Source organism: Balaenoptera ricei, chromosome 6 (genome assembly GCF_028023285.1).
Source record: "Balaenoptera ricei isolate mBalRic1 chromosome 6, mBalRic1.hap2, whole genome shotgun sequence".
NCBI lineage: Eukaryota > Metazoa > Chordata > Mammalia > Artiodactyla > Balaenopteridae > Balaenoptera > Balaenoptera ricei.
The window spans coordinates 6,027,332-6,052,309 of NC_082644.1; the positions used below are offsets into that span (position 1 = coordinate 6,027,332).

Sequence of the window (24,978 nt, forward strand, 5' to 3'; positions counted from 1 at the left end):
GCGATGGCGGTGGGCTGAATTCTAAGCTGACCCCTTCCCTGGTTTCCTCCTACACTTAAGTTATATTCCAGGGCAAAAAAGTCATGGCAAATGTAATTTCCAGTCAGTTCACGCTAAGCTAGGACGATGACCCTGGTGGGCCTAAACTAATCACAGGGGCCCCTTGATTGATTGATTGATTGATTGATTGATTGAGACTCAATAAATTTTTATTGAGTGAGTACTCTTACAGAAACTGTACTACTGCCTTTAAATCTATTTTGCTCAGTTAATTCTCACAACTCAGTAAGGTCTTTTTTTTTTTTTTTCCCAGCCAAGCTAGACCATGCTCTTTTTTTTTTTTTTTTTTTTTAAATTTGTATTGGAGTATAGTTGCTTTACAACATAGGAGCCCCTCTAAAGCAGGGAGTTTTCCCCAGCAGGGAGCGCAAGAAGTCAGGGAGATTTAAAGCCTGAGAAGGGTTCTATGTGAGGGCGGTTAGCCGTGGCTAAGATGGAGAGTTCCTGGAAAAAGGAACTGAGAATGGGTCTGGGAGCAGCCCTTTGCATCCCCAGCAAGGAAACGGGCCCTGGTCCTACAGCTGTCAGGAACTCGATGAGCCTGAAGGCAGGTTCTTCCCCGGAGGCTCCAGATAAGCGCTCAGTCCAGCCACCACCTGGATTGCAGCCTCGTGAGACGCCAGGCAGGGGACCCCACGGAGCCCACATGACCTCTGACCCACAGAAACGGGAGATCATAAATAAATGTGTGATGTTTGAAGCCACCAAGTTCTGGTAATTTGTTACACACCCATAGAAAGATCTTTAAAAACTGTATTACAGTGACCCTCCAAAGAGAATTAGAATTTCATTTTTGTGTGTCTGTTTGGTTATTTTTTTGCCCTACCTTGGAAAGGAAGGCAACGAGGATTTATTTAACTTTCTGTTATGGCTGTCCTTTGTCACCATCCCCTTGTCCCACAAGAGGGATTGGCCACCTCACCAAATGATGAGAGAAATACAGTCCCCTTTTCATGAAGAATAAACGACTGGGCCAACCAATCACTCTCTCCCAGCTGCGGATGATAGGAAGGCTTCTCTGCCTTGACACTTGCTTACCTCTGACATTTGATTACACACAGGACTCCTGAACATTCTCTGCCCTCCGGTTTCCCACCCCCTGCATCTATTGTCTAATTACTTTCAAATTGTCTCTCTTTAAAATGCACAACTGGGCCTTCCCTGGTGGCGCAGTGGTTGGGAATCCACCTGCCAATGCAGGGACATGGGTTCGAGCCCTGGTCTGGTAAGGTCCCACATGTCGCAGAGCAACTAAGCCCGTGCAACACAATTACCGAGCCCGTGTGCCACAACTACTGAGCCCGCAAGCCACAACTACTGAAGCCCGTGTGCCTAGAGCCCGTGCTCCACAACAAGAGAAGCCACCGCCATGAGAAGGCCATGCACCTCAACCAAGAGTAGCCCCCATGCGCCGCAACTAGAGAAACCCCGCGCACAGCAACGAAGACCCAACGCAGACAAAAATAAATAAATAAATAAATTTATAAATTAAAAAAAAATAAAATAAAATGCACAATTAACAAAAGGAAATAATCTCACAAATATTCAGGCTGTTTGATTCAATTTTTCAATAAAGTTTTTGATAAAATTAAAATTGTACTTAAAAAATTCACTGTATTTGATTTAAAGTGTCAGAAGAGACTGAAAATAGAACCAAACAAAACAGGGTTCTTAGAGTGGACCAACTGCTGTAATAATCCCCAAATCTCGGTAACTTAGTGTCAGTCATGCAGCTGCTACACTTCAGCCCTGGGAGAGAAGAAGGCTGTGTGCTCCGCTCCACCCCGGTTTCCAGACACTCAGGCCCCATCTGCCTAGTGCCTCTACCACCTTCTAGGGGCTCAGAGGCCTCCTCTGGATCTTCTGCAATTCATCAGGCTCTGAGGGAAAAGAGAATCATGAAGGGGAGAAAGGAAGTCCCCGCTCACTGACTTGAGCCCAGAGGTGATGCACAGCACTTCTGTCCACATTCCACCAGCAAGAAATAAGCATACAGCCCCTTCTGAATACCAAGGAGCTGGGGATTATAGCCTGGCAGTGAGCCCAGGAAGAAGTGAGCATGGAAATGGGTACGTCCTGCACCGTATCTCCCACAATAGGATGAGATAAAATCTGTGGGTGACCCGTAAACTTTCATCATGTCTTAGAGTTCACCTCCACCATGGATTTGGAAGTATGTAGTCCAGTTATTACTGCCTGACGAAGCACCCCAAAATCTACAGCATAAAACAAGCATTGTATCAAATTCATGGATTCTGTGGGTCCCAAATTCAGAAAAGGTACAAAGGAGAGAGCTCATTTCTGCTGCATGGTATCTGGGGTCACAGCTAGGGGCTGAAATCATTTAGAGGAATCTTCATCTACATGCCCAGCAGTTGATGTTGGGTGTTGGTGAAAACAGCTGAGGCTGCCGACCCGAGCGCCTACACGTGACCTTTCATGTGGCCCAAAACTTTCTACAGTGGGGTCTCAATGTCAGATTTCTTACATGGCAGCTCAAATTTGCAAAAACGAGTGCCCCAGCGGACAGGCAGAAGCTATGCCTTTCATGACCTCAGTCACTTCTGCTGTCCTCTACAGGTCTAAGAATTCACAAGCACACCCAAATTCAAGGACAGGGGACATAGTCCCACATCTCAGTGGGGGGTACCAAGGTCACATTGTAGAGGGGCATGTGCAATGGGAGATATTGTGGTGTCTAAGTTGGGAAAATGCAACCTCCCATATGTATTATCTTAGAATCCCTGAATTTCAGTGTTTGAAAGGATTGTGTATCTTATAGAACAGGGACCAGAGAACTATGACCCACTGCCTGTCTATGTCAACAAAGTTTTACTGAAATACAGTCATGTCTCTTCTTAGCAAAGTTTCATAGTTGCAAGATCATATAACCCACAAAGCCTGAAGTATTTACTATCTGGCCCTTTATGACACAGTTTGCTGACTCTGTAGATAAACTATTGACTTAGTAGGTGGGCACTGGAGTTAGACCACTAGGACGCATATCTCTGTTCTGGATGTGGTCAATTCTGCAGCTTTGGGCAAGTTAGCCTGTAGGCTGCCATGTTCCCACCTGTATAACTGGGGAAATAGTAGTCTGTCATTGAGTTGTGGGCATTAAATGAAAAAGAGCACAGTAAGCATTCATAAATGCTAACTCTTACTATTTGGATTACCTAAAATATCAGCTAGATCAACTGTCCACCAGAGTTACATGCTTGTCTACAAAATGTCATCGAATGTGGCTTTCCACACACCTAGCAATACAGGAAGCCCATTTCATCTTTAACCAAGCTGCCTATTACAAATTTCCTCCTTCCACTGGGTTGCAATCTGTCTCTTTATAGCTCTATCCTATTAATCCTAATCCTAGCTCCTTGGGGTTCTACGAACATCGCTACCAAATGTTAGGTTCTTCAGATATTCGAAAAGCACTTCTCTGAATTTTATCTTATCAAGACTACGAATCTCCATTCTTCCAATTGTTTTTTTTCTAAGACACAGTTTGTATCCCTTCCCCATGTTGGTAATTCTCTTTACAAGGGAATATAAAGCATTTTCTCAGAAATTAGCATAAGACTTCAGGTAGATAGATCAAGACCTTTAATCCCTAAACTCTCCATATTTTGCTGGTGATGTGTTTTGTGCTACTCAGTCTTTTTCTACCTTCTCCTGCTCTGGAAGAGTTGATTTTTGCAGGTCTGGGGACAGGTCCTTATATTTACCCTTTTTATGTTTAATCTTATATAGCTCCAGCCTCTCGGGATCTTTCCAGATGTCGGTACTGTAGTTTAGAATGTTCTCTGCCCCTCCCAGCTTTACATGATCTATGCACAGTACTGACGACTTCATCTAAAGCCAAGTTGAAATTGATACCATGAGTAGTCCTGAAGTCTCAGGAGTTAGAGCAACTGAGTATCGTTTTCATAATCCATTTGCCATCCCCTTGGAATTCCATTCATCACTGTTTGTTCACCAGTCTTACTTAGGGTGCCATTCCTCTTAGTGAAAGAAGTTGGAAGCAAATGGAAGTTAAGACATAAACATTTCTCTTTCTCTCTTCCAATATTTCACTTTAAAAGAAGCGGTGTATCTGCATCAGTCAGGGTTCTCCAGAGAAACAGAACCAACAGCGTACATACATGGAGAGAGATTTATTTAAGGGAATTGGCTCATGGGATTGAGGAGGCTTGGTAAATCCAAAATCTGCAAGGTAGCCCAGCAGGCTGAAGACGCAGGGAAGAGTTGCCTTTCAAGTTCGAAGGCAGGCAGTCTGCTGGCAGAATTCCTTGTTGCTTGAGGCAGGTCAGTCTTTGTTCTCCAAGGGCCTTTAACTGATTGGATAAGTCCACCCACATCATGGAGAGAAACTGCTTTACTCAAAATCCACCAATTTAAATGTTAATCTCATCCAAAAAACACCCTCATGGAAACATCCAGAGTAATGTTTGACCAACTATCTGGACACTCTGGTGCAGCCTTTGACACATAAAACTAACCATTATAGTATCTAACTCTTTTTTTAAATCATTTTCTTGCAATGAAAATAGCTAAAAATCTAGCATATATGAAGCCTTTATGCATTTATGTTTTGATAATTAGTCCATTTACAGTAAGCAGCCTGTTGTATAAAACCATGATTAATGGTTTGAGTGGGCAGTCATGGTAAAATATAACCCATTAACTTTTGTTACTACATATAAGTACAGCATCTTAACAGATACCCTGAGTTTAACATCTCTTGAGTTCACATCACTAACCAATTATTTTCTGTACCTAAGAAAAGATTGGGAGTGGGGAGAAATTAGAATGCAACTCTGATTCTTAAGGTGAGCTCTACTGAAAGTTTCAGAATCTAGATAAATTATGGATATACCTATGTGGCTTAATTCATTCACCTATTTTAGAAATTCCATTTTTATACTTTAAATTTTTTAACTGACACAAATTCCAATGTTATTTCTTCTAATGATTTCACAAGACTGTCAAAACAAATATCTATATAAATAAGATGTCTAAGCATTAAATACCAGTTTATTACAATAGTTGTGTTAAAATTCTACTAGAATAAAAAATACGTCAACATGTTATCTATGGAAATTAGATTTACTGAACTAATATTTTGGTTCTATACTCCTATGAATCTAGGTTTTTTTAAATGTGGTTTTTTTCCCCTTGGTTAGCCATTGATAATAAACAGAAATCATTGATTTAGAGACTTTAAGAGATTTTAAGATTTTGTATGAATCTTACTAATAATTTGGGTTTTTTGGTATGAAAGGTACTGTTCTCTTTTATTATACTTTTAATTTCCCCTCTTTAGGTTTGGATGTGTGGAGGAGAAATGTTTGACGTTCCATGTTCTAGAGTTGGTCATATCTACAGGAAGTACGTCCCTTATAAAGTTCCATCTGGGACCAGTCTGGCAAGAGTGAGTAACCAGGGATCATAATAAGTGGGGTTTGAAATGGTTTTCCGTGTGCAAAATGTGAAGCCTCACGCGTGGTTTAATCTAAGGCACCGTCTGATCAACATACAAATCCACAGCTTGGCCATTCCATTTGGCAGGCTTTTAATGTAGAGGTTCCTGTGTTTCTCAGAGTTTTATTTCCATTCCTTAAGGAAGTATTAGTTATGATGCTAAGTCTTGTTATTAATTGTATCGAAGCATTTGCACATACATTATATTTATATATTATTATATTTACATATTATATTTAGTCTTCATCTATACTTTCGGAGCTTAATATTCTTATCTTTATTTTGTAGATGAGAAAACTGAGGTTTAGCAAGGTGGCTCTTTCACGTGCACGAGTGACAATTAGCAAAGTTGGAGTTTAATCCCAGGTCTTCAGAATGGACCCCTCACAGGGAGTGTAACACGATAAGTCAGATGGAGAACAGGGTAAACGGGATGGAGAGAGGTGTCTCCCAAACTCTGCCTTCCTCTCATTCGTAACCAGGGCCAGATCTGCCTAAAATTTTACCCCATCCTCAAAATTCCAAAACTGGTCAAGTCCAAGATTTTTTTTTTTAGATATTGTTTTGAGTAAAACCTTTATCTTAGACCAGACGCAAGGATGTTTTCTCTTCTGCCTTTTACAATGTTTGGGAGAACATGGTCATGATACCTTCTGGAAACAATCCTGACAATTCCCGTTTTCCGTGTCCCTTTTTTCGTCGCTCGGTCAATTTCAGGCACCATAATCTGTACCTGCTACTGCTAAGACCCCAGGTCTAGAAAAATGGTGTTTCACCACCACCCTCTGCACCATGTTCCCCTAAGAATCTAATCCCAAATGATTCATGTTTGTTCTTTTACTAATAAGGCTGCAATATATAATCAAGTCTTTTATATAAAGTTCAGTAAGCTCACACAACAAGCTTTTAAAAACATATAAACTAGTTCATCCGGATTCATGAGAGTATCAATCCCACAAAGGCAGAGTTTTTCTCGGAATTATTTGCTACTATTCTCCCGGCACCTAGAACAAGGGTCCGTGTCACTCATCAAGATATGTTGAAAGAATTAATGAGTCAGGAAAAACTAACACAAGAAAATGCCGCAGGTCTAAGGTCTTACTAACATGTAAACATTTTAATGAAGTATAATAAAATTCTCATTTATAGTGAGTTATTTTTGGGGAAGGAGGATTCTGCCTTATTCCCTTTCTGAGATTGTCAATGATGTCCGTTTTCTTTGTTTTCTTAGGCACACCATAATCTCTCTTACAGCATTCTGAGTTAATAGTAATGAAGATACATTACATGCACCTTGAAGGGAGGTAGTCACATTGTTCCTCCCTCCTCAAAAGAGTAATCAGACGTTAATAACACTCCATTAAGTTGTTAGAAAAACATATTATTTGAAGAAAAGAAACCAATCACAAAATCACAAAGTGATTAAAGAGCTGCATTGGGGGTAAGGAAATATGATTTAATTGAGGCAGAAGACTTAATACATCTGAATCTGAAAACTCATGAACTCCCAAAAAGGGAAATGACTGAACAGTTTTGAGCACATACCATAAATCATCTGTGTGGATATCGTAAGTAGTAGCAGTTTAAAATATCCGAAAGATAATGATGTTCCGTCGTTTGTCCATTTCACTCACTCATACGCTCCACGCTTGTGTCCCAAACTGAATCTTTTATTCGCAAGATGGGTGGTGTGTGTGCTTGGTTTGCAGCCAAAAGTAGAGTCTAGAAGCTGGGGGGTGGGAGGCAGTTGTGCGGATCTTCAAAAAATAACTCTGTTCATATACTTCGAAGAAAGAAATTAAGTCCTTCTTCAAAGACTGTCAAGTATAGGGAAACGGGCTGGCACATAAAATTTCCAGCAAAGAGTGAGGATTTATTCAAATGAAAAAAAGTCCATAATTCTGAATTTTAATCTTTTCCACTTAAATTTTACTTGAGGGCTCCTTTTTATTTTTTTTCTAAACTACTAGAGCAATCAGAAAGTCATAAATATTGAGGCTCAGCTGTCACTCTAAGAAACATTTTATGATTTTTTAAAATAAAAAAGCGTATTAAAATGAAAAACAATTCTGATATTTTGTGGGAGAATCTCAACTACCTGCTACACCCTGCATTATCACTGAATCATCAAAAATGAGGAGACTTTACAGATGCTCAAATGCAGGGCCAGGTCCACACAATAGGGAGTTCATCCTTCCAGCCTTGCAGGAAATGGAGAGGAAGATGGAGAAAACTCCACAGGCTTATTTTATTATCACAAAGCTCGTTTAATTCTTCAGAAATGTGCACCCTTCTTTTATGTACCTATGTAAACAGAGGACTCCAGCTGACTTTCACAACACACACACACACACACACACACATACACACACACATGTGAATAGCCTGCAGTCCTCTAAATAGCAAACCAGCATGTATCATAGAAATAAGTTCAAATAATTGGCTAGTCAGTGCCTTCTATTTACCTAGCATTACAGTCTGGCTGGAAGAGACAAGATATCCATACACGAAACCATTAGAGGACAATCCAAGACAGCAAATATGAATAGTTGTTCAAATGTGTTGTAAAGATGCGTGTCGTAGCGGGAAGAGGAGGGGATGGGGTACATTAGCTGCTGAACTGAAAGAGGACCTTCAAGGATACTTCAGTTAGATGAACATGGTTCACAGAATCGTGGTTCCCAAACTCAGAACCGGTGGACCAGTTCCTGAGCCACTTTTCACCTAGCCTCAGTGAACTGAGAAAAATGAGAATCACAAAGCTAAATCTATTCCATTTAATAACACCTTTTTATGCAGCAATTTTAGGCTTTTTTTTTCCCTCTTATGACAGACTAGGAGATGGTAGATTTTTATTAATGCCCTTATTTGGCAAGAATAAAAATTAGCCTCCCTATGTCAATTCCCACAAAATGCAAAATTCTGGGACATTGTGCCCTACAATTCAGCTTCATCAGGGAATCAGAGTGTCCATGTGTCATGAGTAAAACCAAATGTTTTACCATGTTAGCTCGGGGTCCAATGTCAGTACACCGGGCACAGCTGTGATACCTTCTCACCAGGAGCAAATGGCCAGTCCCTGAGGGAAGGGCTGCCCACCCCTAGTGCTGCAGGGGGACCAGAAAGTCCCCAGGGCCGAGGTAACAGACATCCCCTCCTTGGGATGGCACTCACTGTCCTTTACACAGAGGCGTGGATAGCCAAGTGGCTGAGTGGCAGAGGGGGGGAGACCCTTCACTGCGACAGGCTGTGTCATGAGCCACGCGCTCTGCAGAAGCCATTTCGGGCACCTCAGACTTCCCTGTGAATGCCAGTGTGTTTGGGGCAATCATGCCATTGGACCTGAGACCGGTGACATAACAGAGGCGCAGAATAGCCACCCCACGGCTAAACACACCAGCTGACGCAGCACGATGTGGTCCCCTCGGAACACGTGGCCGGGGTGTGTCCCCAGGAGGGCCCCTTGCAGAGCAGAGCAGCCCTGCAGACCGTGGGTGGGGTCCTGGAGGCTTCCTCGGCTGCACAGGAGACAAAGCGGGACCCGACCCTCACCCTGAGTCTGTAAGGGATGCCCAAACTGGGGGATTGTATCCTTCTGTGTTCTGCCATTGACGTAAGATCGATAACTGTTCTTTTTTAAATTTCATCTTGCATGTCATGGCAACCACTGTCCAAATTTCAGGATAAAAGCTGTAAAGCCGGGCTTCCCTGGTGGCGCAGTGGTTGAGAATCTGCCTGCCAATGCAGGGGACACGGGTTCGAGCCCTGGTCTGGGAAGATCCCACATGCCGCGGAGCAACTAGGCCCGTGAGCCACAACTACTGAGCCTGCGCGTCTGGAGCTTGTGCTCCGCAACAAGAGAGGCCGCGACAGTGAGAGGCCCGCGCACCGCGATGAAGAGTGGCCCCCACTTGCCACAACTAGAGAAAGCCCTTGCACAGAAACGAAGACCCAACACAGCCAAAAATAAATAAATAAATAAATAAATAAATAAATAAATACATACATACATAATAAAAAAAATAAAGGAACTCCTTTGGAAAAAAAAAAAGAAAAGAAAAAAAAATCCTTTAAAAAAAAAAAAAAAAAAAAAAAAAAAAAAAAGCTGTAAAGCCAAAGTCAAATCCCCATAATAATGGATTGTTAAAGGGGATGGAGATGAAACGTCCCACGAGCAGAGCTGGGACTGTGTCTGTCCAATGCTCGCAACAAACTGGCGTGGCTGGGAGTCCTGGGGGAGCCCCAACAGGAGAAGAGGGCCAGGTAGGAACGAGCGAGCACAGAGAGCGACAAAGGACTGCGTTTGGGCTGCCGCAGTCAAACTGGGACGGTGCAGTGGAGCCAGAATGCAGACCAAGGTGCATACCTTTCCCTTACCCACTGCAGGGAAGCACTCGGGGGCTTTGAACAGGAAGTGCCAGGGTAAAAGTAGAAGGGGTAAAATGGAAAGATCAACCAACAGGTAAATATTAAAGGAGAGAAAGACTAAAGAAAGTAACATTTTGAATGCAAGAAGCATCTGTAAAGAAAACTTCCCGGGAGATTTTCATTGATTTGCCACCCTGCGCAAGGATAGAGAGGTCAGATGTGACTGCAAAGTTTTCATCGCCGCATCTGAGACACTAAGGTACAGATACAGGGACGAGAGGAAGGGACGGATGCTGAGGCTGGATTTAGATAAGCTGGGTCATAAGGTCATAAGCCTGCACACAGGCTCAGGGAGAGCCAGACCTGGGAGACGTGCATGGACTTGCCGTGCAGAATTCTGAGAGCCCACAAAAGCCAGATTTTGCCAGATTTTCTTTACTAATCAATTTTCATTTTTGAAAAAAAAAAAAAAAATCCCATGCCAGGCACTGTGGAAGTATAAATGCTGAACAAGTTAAGCACAAATCTTAACTTCTCATAACTAACAGCACCAACTGTGATAGTAAATCCACGCATCCCCACAATCTGTATATGACAATCAGAACGTCATGAGGGTGAGAAGAGTTAAGTAAAAACCAACAGATTCACTATGGAATGAGATCTGTATCTTACCTAGTTTACTTATAAACTTCTGTACAGAGATTATAACGGTATGGTTGGCATTATGATTTAACAGAAGAGAAAGCAGGTCTCCTGAATAACATATAGCATAATTTCACATACATAGTGATATATGTTCTATACTAACAAATGATATTTAAGGATCCTATAGACTACACTGTGATCCACATGCACATTACAGATATTTTGACTTTATATATTTACTTAGGGTTTCTTAGCAGAATACGGTGACCTTTGAAGATTTCCTACGGTTATTGTGCTTCGTGGGCACAAAGGTGCAATCTGAGGTCTGAGGGACAAGAGTTGCTTTGCCTCTGTCAGCTGTGAAATGACTTCCTAATGTATGTCCCAAGATGCCTTTCTCCCAGTGTCACATCCCTGGGGACATCCAGCCCTGCTGACCCCATAGATCATCTCAGACCCTCGGAGTTGGTGGGGGTAGAAGAAGGGGAGGGAGGAGGAGGGGGGGAAGGGGAGGGGAGAGGAGGGGGGAGGAGGAGGGGGATCAAGGAGGGGGAGGGGGAGGGGGAGGGGGAGGGGAGGAGGAGGGGGAGGAGGAGGGGAGGAGGAGGGGGGAGGAGGAGGGGGAGGAGGAGGGGAGGAGGAGGGGGGAGGAGGAGGGGGAGGAGGGGGAGGAGGAGGGGGAGGAGGGGGGAGGAGGAGGGGGAGGAGGAGGGGGAGGAGGGGAGGGGGGAGGGGAGGGGGAGGGGAGGAGGGGGGAGGGGAGGAGGGGGAGGAGGAGGGGGAGGAGGGGGGAGGAGGAGGGGGAGGAGGGGGGAGGAGGAGGGGGAGGAGGGCTTCCCAGTCGAAGCCAGACCACCCCAAGTCGATCAGCGAGTGATCCTCACTGTGCAACATGGTGTCGGCTACCCTGCCTGGAGTAGATGCAACAGAAAATAATATCTGACATATGCAGATATGTCCCTTGTTTATCTCAGAAAAATATATCAGTTGAGGGAAAGCATGAACAAAACCAAAAGGACTAGTTTGATGTCAGAAAATGAAATCGCCAAGAAGGCAATCAAGTGTGGTGATGAATGGGAAATCGACTCTCCCACAAAGTGACCTTTCCCCCCTCGTGACTGTAAATCAGTTGATTCTCACGAAGCTGCCCAGCAAATAGAGCTGCAGCACCACTACCTTGGCCGCCAACAGCAGCCAGCACTTCGTCCAACTTCTCTGAAAGCTGCAGGATTCACAGGCTTTGTTTGAAACTGTCCTTGGGTTTGGGGACACGGTGGCCTATCATGGGCTTTCCCCCAAAGAGCAGAAAATAATGAATTCTTCCCAAAAGACAGCTTTCATAAATGGCTAGGACTTCTGTGCAGATGCAATTCCTCTCAAAACAATAACTATTTCAAATTCTTCCTCACAGTGTAACCAAAAGGGCAATAAATCTGTCCAGTACTCGTGGCAAGAACTAAAGATGATTCACCTACTGCTATCATGTGTTTCTCTCCCCTCCTGGCCATATTTTAAAATATAATATCTCCTATTTAGATGGAACTTTTTAAATTTATTTTTTATTGAGGTAAAATTGATTTATAACATTATATAAGTTTCGTGTGAACAGCATTATATTTCTACTTTTGTATTCACTACAGTGCTCACCACCAAAAATTTAGTTTTCATCAATCACCATGCAGTTGGTCCCTTTTACTCATTTTGCCCCCATTTCCCCTCTGTAACCACTACTCTGTTCTCTGAGTCTACGTGTTTGTTTTTCTTTGGTTTGGCTTGTTCATTTATTTTGTTTTTTGTATGTCTGTTTGTTTTGTACATTCCACATATGACTAAAATCACACAGTGTTTGTCTATCTTTGTCTGTCTTGTTTCACTTAGCATAATAACTTTAAGGTCCATCCATGTGACAAAGGGCAAAATTTCATCTTTTTATGGCTAAGTAATATTCCATTGTGTGTATATACCATATCTCTTTTATCCATTCATCTGTTGATAGGCACTTACCTTGTTCCGTATCTTGGCTATTGTAAATAATGCTGCAATGAACATAAGGGTGCAAATATTTTTTTGAATTAGTGTTTTCATATTCTTTGGAAAAATACCCAGAAGAAGGCTAAGCTGGATCCTACTGTAGTTTTATTTTTAATTTTTTGAGGAATCTCCATATTGAACTTTTTATTTAAAAATTCAAGCATCTTCCATAAATAATATTTCATCATTTTTCCTGATAGCCTCCCTAAAAATCAATCATAACTTTATTATGTGACAATAATGGTTCAATAAATCATTGAGATTTGATGAGTCCATTGTGGGTTATGAAGATAAATGTCATCTCTAGCCACAAAGAAGGCTCAGGCTGCAGAAATTCTTCAATAAATATTTATCAAGTGCCCACCATGTGCCAGGCGGAAATGCATAGAGCTTGCCCCATATCCTAAACCAAGAGCATTGGACCTTTCAATTAAATCAAGCCTCCCCTTTGTAACAGAATGTCACCTCACCCAAGGACATTCCCCACTAGAGATAAGTTTCTGCCTGTACAGCACTCATACTAACCTTCAATGATGTCCCTTTTTCTACCGCTTGTTTTGCATGTGAGGAAAATAAGGAAAAGTAAAACTATTCCATCTGCCAAGGACCTAGGGAGATGAGATGGGAAAACGTGAAACACACATGTGTTCCCCACGGCTTGACCCTCACTTGATCCCTTAATTCCTACCCCAATGGTCTGAGAATTTTAAGTATTCACGTTTTTTAGCTGTTCATTTAACAAAAAAACAACAGAATCACACTTTGTCTGTAAAATGCTTAAACAATATGGAGGTAAAGCATAGAATTTTCATACCAAACATAGACACCGAAAAAGAAAGTGAAGTAGCAAATCACTGACGGGTACAGTCTCTTACCATTTGAAAGTTTCGTGAACAAAATACGCGAGGTAAAGACAACATTACTTTAAAATTCAGCAATTTCCCACCAAGCTTCTCAAAACTAACTTTTAGTTTGCTCTTCTTCTTATTTCCTCTACGTACTTTTCGCCAAAACTCCCACAAGTCTGCCATAATCTCCATAACCAAAAATGCAACTCTTGCAAGAGGGAGTAGCCCTGGCTGCTTTATGACTCTGCCTTTTGGGACCTCAACTGGACGATGAAATCGCGGGAGCTCCTGGCTGAGAGGGACCCATTCAGGGGAATTAGCTTCTTACCCTGAGATGTGTAAACGCAGAGTGACGCTGCTGGAGGCCTCTGCTGTGTCATTTCCATTCTAATCACCCTTGTTTCCAGTTGTTTATTAGTTCATGGCAAGAATTCCATCTCCAACTACAATTCCAGCCCAAGCACATTTCCTTTCTAGTGTCATTTGAGGTGGAGAAAACAGTTCCACTTGCTACTCTATAAACTGAGAAATGGTCAGAAACCAATGCGCGGCTTTGTGGTGTCCAGATGCTCTTGGTGTTCTAATTTTGAAAATGGTTTATAAAAATAAAATTTCACAGATTGCCTAAACTTTGAACAGATGTAGTTTTCAACTTAAGAACCCTGTGTGAGCTGTTAAAAACATAAAGATTTTTTTTTTGCCTTTTTTGAAAGTATGGAAACTAAAACAGGGTCTTCTAATAACAGATAGAACAATGCTTCAGCACCATTTAGTTCCATCACAATTTGTTGGACTGCTTGCTGTGTGTGTTCTTGTGGAGGAACAAAACACTAGATATTCTCCTTGGCTGATGGTTAGAAGATGCTGGTTGTGACATATGTACATGATATGCGATATATATAGCAAATGTATCAATAATCATCATCCACAAATGAGATCACACTGTCCTCTGCACTCAGGTTGTGACAGCAGGAGACACCATGGGCTTGACTGCCAGGTGAACGCCCTTCCGATCATCCCCAGGTGTCCCTAGACACCCCCAGAGTCTTCCTCTGCGTGCTCACATACCTGTTTGTCAGAGGAAGTCCCCACTCTGCATCGCGCAAGATCTGCCCTCTGCCTTGCGCTCCCGCTTGCCTCTGCCCACCCCCCCCCCCCCACTGTAAAGTCATTGGAGAAGCCACACCACCACCATCATTCCCAGTAACAGCATCAACTTCTAGCTTGTGGTGTTGCCTCTGGAGGAACCAGCGCTTCGGTCCTCAACGTGCCAGAACTTGTTTGGGTCCTGGATAGACTCGGACAGGCTGGCCATCATCTAGCTGTGGGCCATGCGTCCTCACTGGAACACAGAGACCTCTGTTTCTATCGGGATCCCTTCAACAATTCCCACAACAACTGGTTATCTCCACTTTCTCATAATTTCTTTTTAGGTCATGAAAAATAATTCCATCATGTTCTGACCCTCAATCTCAGCCAAATATGGTCTTAAGGGATGAGAAAAATAAGACAAAACAAAACAGAAAGCATGTGTTTTTTTTGCGCTATCATCCTGTTTTTGCTTCTGAGGCTAGGTCATAAAAGGCATTGCAGCTTCCACCTTGATCTCTTGGATGGCTGGTTTTGGGGGAAGCCTGCCACCATGTCATGACATGGAAACTCATGCAGCCCTGTAAAGAGGCCCATATGGAGGAAACTGAGTCCTCCTACCAATAGCAAGCACCGGTTTGCCAGACACGTGAGGGAGCCACTTTGGAAGATCTTCCAGCCCCCTTTGAGGCTTAAGATGACTGGTTCGTCAGCCAAAATCCAACTGAAACTCATGAGAAATACAAGCCACATTGCCTAGCCAAACCACTCCCAAGTTCCTGACCCACAGAAACTATGAAAGATAAAAAGAGAGCACCTCTGTTTACAACATGGTTTACTGAATATTTTAAGCCCACTGTTGAGACCTGCTGCTCAAGAAAAAGATGCTTTTTAAAATATTATTGCTCATTGACAATGCACCTGGTCATCCAAGAGCTCTGATGGAGACGAACAATGAGATTAATGTTGTTTTCATGCCTGCTAACACAACGTTCATTCTGTGGCCCATGGATCAAGGAGTAATTTCTACTTTCAAGTCTTATTATTTAAGAAAAACATTTCCTAAGGCTATAGCTGCCATAGATGGTGATTCCTCTGATAGATCTGGGCAAAGTAAATGGAAAACTTTCTGGAAAGAATTCACCATTCTAGTTGCCATTAAGAACATTCATGATTCATGGGAAGAGGTCAAAATATCAGCGTTAAAAAGGAGTTTGAAAGAAGTTGATTCCAACCTTCAGGGATGACTTTGAGGGGTTCAAGACTTCAGTGGAGGAAATAGGGGGAGATGTGGTAGAAATAGAAAGACAACTAGAATTAGAAGTGGAGCCTGAAGAGGTGATTGAATTGCTGCACTTTCATGATAAAACTTGAACGGATGAGGAGTTCCTTCTTGGGGATGAGCAAAGAAAGTAGTTTCTTAAGATGGAATCTATTCCTGGTGAAGATGCTGGGAAGATTGTTGAAATGACAACAAAGGATTTATAAAATGACATAAACTCAGCTGATAAAGCAGCGGCAGGGTTTGAGAAGATTGACTCCAGTTTTGAAGGAAGTTCTACTGTGGGTAAAATGCTATCCAACAGCATGTCATGCTACAGAGAAATCATCTGTGAAAGGAAGAGTCAATCGATGTGGCAGACTCCACTGTTGTTTATTTTAAGGAACTGTCACAGCTACCACAGCCTTCAGCAACCACTGCCCTGACCAGTCGCAGCCATCAACATCGAGGCAAGACCCTCCACCAGCCAAAAGGTTATGACTTGCTGAAGGCTCAGATGATGATTAGCATTTTTTAGCAAAAAGTATTTTTAATTAAGGTATGTACATTGTTTTTTATACATAATGCTATTGCACACTTAATAGACTACAGTATAGTGTAAAAAATAACTTTATAGTATAGTATAAAGTATAGCATAGTATAGTATATACTATAGTGTAAATAATAACTTTACACTATAGTATAGTGTAAACATAACTTTTATATGAACTGAGAAATCAAAAAATTCATGTGACTCATTTTATTTTGATAGTTGCTTCTTTGTGGTGGTCTGGACCAAACCTGCAATATTTCAGAGTTATGTTTGTTAAATTCTTCCAATCCAAGAGAATGGAATATCTGTCCATTTATTTGTGTCTTCTTCAGTTTCTTTCATTAATATCTTACAGTTTTCAACATGCAGGTCTTGGTTAAATTTATTCCTAGGTATTTTATTCTTTTGATGCAATTGTAAATGAGATTCTTTTTAAATTTCTCTTTCTGATAGGTCATTATTAGTGTATAGAAATGCAACAGACTTTTGTGTATTGATTTTGTATCCTGCAACTTTACTGAATTTATGTATTAGTTCTAACAGTTTTTTAATTGAGTCTTCAGGATTTTATATATGTAGTATCATGTCATCTGCAAATAGTGACAGTTTTACTTCTTCCTTTCCAATCTGGATTCCTTTTATTTCTTTTCCTTATCTAATTGCTGTGGCTAGCACTTCCAATACTATGTCGAATAAAAGTGATGAGAGTGGGAATCCTTGTCTTGCTCCTGATCTTAAAAGAAATCCTTTCAGCTTTTCACTGTTGAGTATAATATTGGCTGTGGGCTTGTCATATGTAGCCTTTATTATGTTGAGGAACATTCCCTTTATACCCACTTTACTGAGAGGCTTTATTATAAATGTATGTTAAATTTATCAAAAGCTTTTTCTGCATCTATTGAGATGATCATATGATTTTTTTATCCTTTATTTTGTTATGTGGTGTATCACACTGACTGATTTGCAAATGTTGAACCATCCCTGCATTCCTGGAACAAATCCCATTTGATCATGGTATATGATCCTTTGAATGTATTGCTGATTTGGGTTTGCTAATATTTTGTTGAGGAATTTTGCATCTATGTTCATCAGGGACGTCAGCCTGTAATTCTTCTTTTCCTGTGGCAATCTTGTCTGGTTTTGGTATCGGGGTAATGCTGGCCTCGTAAAATGAGTTTGGAAGAGTTCTCTTCTATTTTTTGGGCAAGTCTGAGAAAAACTGGTACCAATTCTTCTTTGAATAATTGGTGGAATTCACCAGTGAAGCCACTGGTCCTGGACTTTTGCTTGTTGGAATGTTTTTGATTACCCGTTCCATCTCTTTACTAGTAATCAGTCTGTTCAGATTTTCTATTTCATCATGGTTCAGTGTTGGTAGATTATACATTTCTAGAAATTTATCAGTTTATTCTAGGTTGTCCAATTTGCTGGCATATAATTTTTCATAGTAGTCTCTTATGATCTTTTATATTTCTGTGTTGCCCATCAACACGTAAATGGATAAACAAACTGTGGTCTATCCATATGTAGTCTATAAAATATAATAAAAAGTAGTACACGCAACTACGTGGGTGAACCTCAAAATAATCACACTTGGTGAAAGAAGCCAGACAAAAAGCACGTATTTTATGATTATATTTAAAATTCTAGAAAATGCAAACTAAATTATAGTGATGAAAAGTAGATCAGTGTATAACACCAAGAGTGACCCTTAATGTAAACTGTGGACTTTGTGTGATTATAGTGTGTTCCTGTAATACATGCCCCACTCTGTGGGGATATGGATAGTGGGAGAGGCTATGCGTCTCTGGGGGCAGGGCACATGTGGGAAATCTCTGCCCCTGCCCCTCAACTTTCCTGTGAACCAAAAACTGCTCTGAAGACATAAAGTCTTAATCAAAAAAATTTTTAATAGATCAGTGATTGCCTGGGGATGGTAGAAGTGCCCAAGAAAGGAGATGGGAAGAGAGATTTCAAAGAGGCATATGGAAATGATTGGAGGTGATGGATATGTTCGTTATCTTGATTGCAATGATGGTTTCAGTAATACACACACATGTCAAAGTATACCAAATTGTACACTTTAAACACAGGTAGTTTATTGCCTATCAATTATTCCTCAATAAAACCATTTTTAAATTAGGTTTACGTGCATTTTTAATAAGATATGTAGTTAAATAATTTGGGGAGTTATTTTTTGTTTGTTCTATATCTAAAGCCTACATCAAATGCTATCAGAAACACTACCATAAATATCCAAAATATTCGGCCAAAAAATATAATAGAGATATAATTAAATTATATCAAAACAGCCAAGAGCATGTAACCACTTGCAGACAGCCTGCACAGCCTTGGGGAAGAAGAGAGAGGAAATTGCCTGTCAGAGAAGCCTCTTTTTAGGACTAGATTAGCCATCCTCTCCTCATGCTGAAGACATCCCACTGACTTCAAAGAGTCTCTAGATCAGAGAAAAGTAGCGCTGGGGTAAATAATTGAGTTGAGGCTCTCTGAAAAAGATCCTCATTTGAGCTGTAGCCATGATGACATGTATCACGTCATCAGTGATAAGAGGGCTTTGGGGCGGGACTCAGGAGCTACTGAAGTGCTCTTAAGCTACAAAGAGGAGAAAAGAAATGCATTTCAATCAAAGCAGAAGTTTCAGAGTCATGGGAGAGTGGTGCGATTCCTTGCTGGAGAAGTGACTCTGACAAATACACACCTTGCTGGTGAGACTGGCTTTGCTGGTTATCAGAAGTTTCTGGAAAAACCACCGGAAAAAATGACAGCTGAAGAAAGAGAAATCTATTACTCAAGCCACCTTAATACAATAGCTTAACATTGACTCAAGCGCAACGTGTGCATTGGGGTCACACCAGTGGGCACGTAGGATTGCACCCGCCACAAAGAAGCAGAAACACACGACTGAGGTGAGGTGGCCCAGGTAGTTCACATGCACGAGAATGACCCACTCAGCTCTCAGATAATAGAAATATCTACCTTCTTCATGCTTTATGATGAAGACGATCAGTCAAAGCTGAAATCTGTTCTTATGACTGAGGTAGCAAAGTGATGAAGTGTTCCTGGTAAAATATCAATTCAAAGACCCGATGAGTATTAGAATTAAGGAAAGATGTAGCACTGGAGAATGCACTGAAAATGACTTGAATTCTAAAGATCTCTACTACAGGGGTGAATGTGTTAAGTGAGTTAATAATTATTTGGGCAACACAGAGAAGGGAGACGTTAATACCACTTTGGGTTGAAGAGGGGGGGTTGTTGTTACACAAGGAACCACAGGGGGTGACATAAAAACAGAGGAGGCTCTCAATGTCACGTGCACAGAGGTGCTCAGCACAACAATTTTTACTTCATTTGTCATTCAAGAAGTACAAAGGTCTGCAGCTTTTGAAAACACAGAAATAGAGAAATCCTTCATTTGTTTCCTACACCAGAAAATAAATGTATTCCTCAGCCACAGGAGCTACCTTCCTCTGTTACAGAAGTCCCATGCTGGGTACAACCCTAGCGGGTGAAAACCTCTTGGACCCACCTTGAATGGGACTGAAGCCTCTCCCCCATCTCCCCTTTGTCCACACTACACTAGGAGCCGGGATGGAGCTCAGCCCAGACGTGCAGGGACAGAGGTCTTCACCTACTTATTTTCAGACTGAGTTCAACCAACAGTGAGCCATAAATTGTCAGTTCCAGCCACGTGGCACCCTCACCTCTAGCTACCCATTAGCACTCATGTTGTCATGAGCCCGTGGCTGCCCCCCTCCCCCTGCTTGCTTCACAGATGGAGGGCCAGCAGGACACCCCACCCCCGTTAGAGACAGAAAAGCAGTGGGACCGGGAAGCATATTTAGGTCAACTGTGCGTCATAGCAGGCTTCTCTGCAGAGAGCTTGAAGCTTCTCTGGAATGATTTCCACCGAAGCAAAGCATTCACTCTATACTGGCAACAGCATCAAAACATGCCAGCCTCTGCATGTACGGCCACTTAATCAATTCAAAAACATCCATGCAGCATATGTTGTATGCCTATTATGGACGTCGGGAGTAGGGTTGCCAGATTCAGCAAATAAAAATACAGGGCGCCCAGTTAAATTTGAATTCTGGATAAATTCTTTAGTATAAGTAGGTTCCCTGCATAAAAAGATAAAATGAGACAAAATTTTTAAGAGTTTATCTAAGCAAAAATCAATTCAAATTAGTCAGCGCCAGACAGGAAGTGGTGAGAAATGCTCCACCCACAGGAGCTGGGGAAAGACTTACACGGATCAGAGAAAAAGCAGAAGCAAAGGAAGGAAATCATTGATGGGCTGTAGCTGAAAGCTGGTTGGCTGGTTGTGATGGGCTGGCCTTAGGTTTTTTGTTTTGTTTTTTTAATTTATTTATTTTTGGCTGCGTTGGGTCTTCGTTGTTGCACGTGGGTTTTCTCTAGTTGTGGCGAGCAGGGGCTACTCTTCATTGTGGTGCGTGGGCTTCTCACTGCAGTGGCTTCTCTTGTTGCAGAGCACGGGCTCTAGGCACGCGGGATTCAGTGGTTGTGGCACGCGGGCTCAGTAGCTGTGTCTCGCGGGCTCTAGAGTGCAGGCTCAGTAGTTATGGCACACGGGCCTAGTTGCTCCGCGGCATGTGGGATCTTCCCGGACCAGGGCTCGAACCTGTGTCCCCTGCACTGGCAGGCAGATTCTTAACCACTGTGCAACCTGGGAAGCCCCTGGCCTTAGGTTTTGATCTTGTAACCTGGAGGCGTTTACAAACTACATTTCGGTTTGCTTACACAGGCCACCAAGGCATTTGAGCCACCTCAGTCCAGTGGCCTCCTTGTTTCATTAACAAGGAGTGGCAATGACCAGAGCAGATCTCCCGAGCAGAGTTCCGTGGAGGAGAATAAAACCGGAGAGGACAGTTAGGGACCTACTGTGGAATGTCTTCAACAGCAGGCAACCAACCAGTATGCGACCAAAAGTTGGGTGGCCGTAATTCAAGAACCAGCTGTTTAATTTCTTTTAGGGGAATGACCTTTGTTTAGCAAAACACCTGGAAAGGACTTGTTGGTTATGGAAAGGTAAGCCTCAGCGTCTGGCCAGGAGAAGCAGAGACAGATAGTGAGAAAGCTGACTTACTCGGCATGAAAAGGAAGAAGGAATGACATATTCTGGTACAGCCCTGCAGAAGAGGCAGAAGAGGGAAATTCTGAGGGCAGCACATGTCAGGAGGCCAAAGGACAGGGAGGAAATTTTGTCCAGGCAGAAATTCTCTGCAGGAGCTAAAGAATATGAAAGAAGTCAGAGCTTCCATCTTCCTGAAATCAGCTTCGTCTCTGCCACTGCCCTCACATCTTCCAAGTCTAGGCCTCGCTGATCTACCCGAGACGTGTTCGAGAGGTGAGGAACAGTGGGTGTGTGACCCACTCAGCTCGGCATGACCGAGGTAGCGAGCAAGCCCGGGCAGGATGCCAGCAGGAAAGAAGGAACGATCCCCGAACAGGACATCGAAGTGAAGGATGAACGTGTGAACCCACATCCCTGGGAAGCCACACAAATCTTAAGGAAGACAGGAATGTGTCATTTGGGGTTAATGCAGTTTCATTTAAGTCTCAAAAACCAGGAATCCCAGCTAACACCTAGCTCCACATATATAAGGCAACTTTTATACCCAACTCCTGATAGTTGGGGAAAGAATGATTGCATGTATAGATCTCCCAGTGTCCGTACTTCCTTCTTTCTTTCCTCTTCATAACTAATTATTAACATCTTAGCACCATCACCAACGTTTATTCAATCTCAGGAGAGATGGGCCAACTCAGATTGATTTCCTTTTCTCTTTGTTACTATCTCGGGCAAGATGTGTTATTGGGATGTCAGTTTCACGATTCTGTCCCTGTGCACCCAGCGATGAATGTTTAAGTGAGAAATACTGCTTTGCTCCTACCCCGTCACCTCCATGTATTTGAGTGTATAGATACATGTGTTCCTGTATGTGATTGTTCTATTTCCTGCAGTGGGTGGATTTATTCTACAATCTATGAAAGACCAATGAAATGCTTCTTGCAACTGCTTATAACATTTCTCAGCTGAGGTTCCAATGGTTTCCCCAAAACTAAGTACTGATACATAATGATAGTGGCAGATTCACATAAAGTATTGTTATTTCTGGAACAATGCCTTCAGAATGATATTATTTGGCCAGTCGCCTGGACTGCTCTAGACTGTCCCTTGACTATAATAATTGACACTTCAGAAAGTTTCCTCCTGGAGGGAAACTCCATTCAGAGAACAGAGCATCTGCAGTGGAGGATGTCTGATGAGTCATCAGAACATTAAAACGGTCAGGATTCACATGTATGTCAAAATGTTCATGTAACACTCCTTGCTGGAGAGACACTGGCAATTAGTTTTTGCAATTATTGTGCTGGTTCTCTTTCCCCATCTCCTGAAAGCTACCGCAAAAGGGCTCGATGATTTGACATTCATTATCCCTGGAGTATGTCTATGATCTTCCTGCTTTCCTTGGAGCATTTGGGAAATCAGAAAACCTAACCTTCAGTCAAGTATTTCGATTTGAACAGGACGTGATAAGGCAAAAGCTACCTGCTTGGTTCCCAGGTTAACTACCCTGCAGCTTCCCTGATGTTGCTGACAATCTTCCAACTTGCCATCTCCTGCCTCTTTCACTTATTCACGTCATCTATTCTGGCAAACATTCATCCTGACCCTTCCAGTCATTTCCAATTGAACGCATCTGAACTGGTCAGTTCCTCTTTGAGTTTTCACAATAATTCCTATTTCTATTTCAAAAACCCAAAGCAACAAATATCTACCCTTTAGCAACAGTGCTTTTTAAAATATTGTTTTTATTTCTGTGCCTTTATCAATAGATACATGCACACGCTAGGAATTTCTTCATATTCATTTTATAAATGGTCTTTTCTTAACTCCACAATCAGCATGCCCAGATGAGCACACACATGTGCTAGGGCCTTTCAATTTAAAACAAAACCCAAAACACTATCTATCCCTAACTTCACAGCATTTATAGTCTAAAAGTGCTTATTTACCCAAGTCAAATAGATTTCTTAGTGACGAATCTTTCTTGCAAGCTATCAAAAATTTTAAGGCATGTCTCCACTTAATAAATCACTTTCTCATTATTCCTGGGTAATTTACCTCTGCTCTTTGCCTCTGCTTTTTGCTATTTTCTTACCTTTATTCATTTTTGTTTATGAGAGAAGCACAACGTAGGTGAAAATTAAATATTTTCACTTTACATAATAATTGGAATATAGGAGAAAGGTTGAAACTACAGCCAAAAATCTAATTTGGATACAAATAAAGTTTTAATATTATCGACCAATTTTTTTTCCATTCTATCTTTGAGCCTTGTTGCTAACCATAAAAACTGTCCAAGGACAAATGATGACAGAGCGCATTTCATCCCGAACATTTGTCAGAATGAAAGGTAAACGGCAAAGTGATACTGAAGACTCATACTTGGACGTTACGTGTGCATGTGGTACCCGGTGCCAGGACAGAGCAGGAACCTCCAAATATCACGTTTCCTTTTCTTTCTCCAAACAAATGGGGCAGCTCAGAGTCTGTGGCGAGGGCTAGACTATAACAAAACAAGGTCGACTCTGATCATCTGTCAAAGCAAACTGGAGTCAGAGAAAAGAAGGTGTTCTGGGCCAGGCAATGCCAGTGGGATGGCAGACAGCACAGTGATAGCAAATAATAATAACCCCTCAGAGAACAATCCTTACACTCTCCACGTCAGGAATCTTAGAAAGGAAGGAACACAGAGGCAACCAAGAAATCAGAGTAGTCTTCATGGCACTGTGTCTTCTCTGCATCTTGCTGATTAACTGAGCCCTACATGTGCTAACCAAGGAGTCCACGGGGGATGAGGTGGGAGAGGCCCCCCGGGGACGCTGGAGGTAGGGGTGATGGGGAAAAAAGAAAAGGGTACAATTCCACTAGGAATAGGGTATCTGGAGACTCTGTCTTCAAATCCAGCAGACCTCTAGGCACAGTTTCAGGCCCTATTTAGGATTCCGTAGCAATTTTTAAGACAAAGCAATTTTCCTAAACACCCCTAGTTTTTACTTTAGTCACTCGTATCTGGGTGTATCTGGGTCTTATTCGAGTTCCCAGCCATTCTGCTCATTTTACCTTCTAAGTGCAAATGAGAGGCTGGAAAGGGTCAATATTCACACCAGCTGGGGGCTTAAGATAAGGAATTTGAACACAAAACAACAAGAACTAGAGCTTGTGGGACACCCGCCTATGAAGCTGGGGCATCAGAACTGATGCCCCAGACACGGCAGTGTTCTCTCTACCGCTCAGCACCGAGGGGTGACGGAGTGTCAGAGGACACCTCATGGTAGCCACGGCCCTTCTCCAAGACCACAGAACAAGTCATTTCGCCCACGGCCAAGCCCCACACCCAGGCGTTCTGTCTTCCAATGCTGCGCTATTATTATTCTACTAGGTACAATAGCTCTAATAGCCATAGTGCCTATTGTAAGCCAGGTACTATTCGAAGCCCCTGACAGGTGTTACTTTACTTAACCTTACAACCACTCCCCTGATGGAGGGACATACTGCTATGTGGACCTTCTTCAGGCGAGGAATCTGA

At 42.2% G+C, this 24,978-nt stretch overlaps 1 protein-coding gene across 5 annotated transcripts in view; it reads left to right on the top strand.

Moving 5' to 3' along the window:
* The window catches only part of GALNTL6 (polypeptide N-acetylgalactosaminyltransferase like 6), a 1,732,831-nt gene that overhangs the window by 1,645,932 nt on the left and 61,921 nt on the right, over positions 1-24,978 (top strand). For all 5 annotated transcript variants that reach the window (XM_059926764.1, XM_059926766.1, XM_059926762.1 and 2 more), the window contains exon 8: positions 5,384-5,491. In XM_059926764.1, coding sequence (XP_059782747.1) covers positions 5,384-5,491 — 108 coding nt within the window. The remainder of the gene's footprint in view (positions 1-5,383; positions 5,492-24,978) is intronic.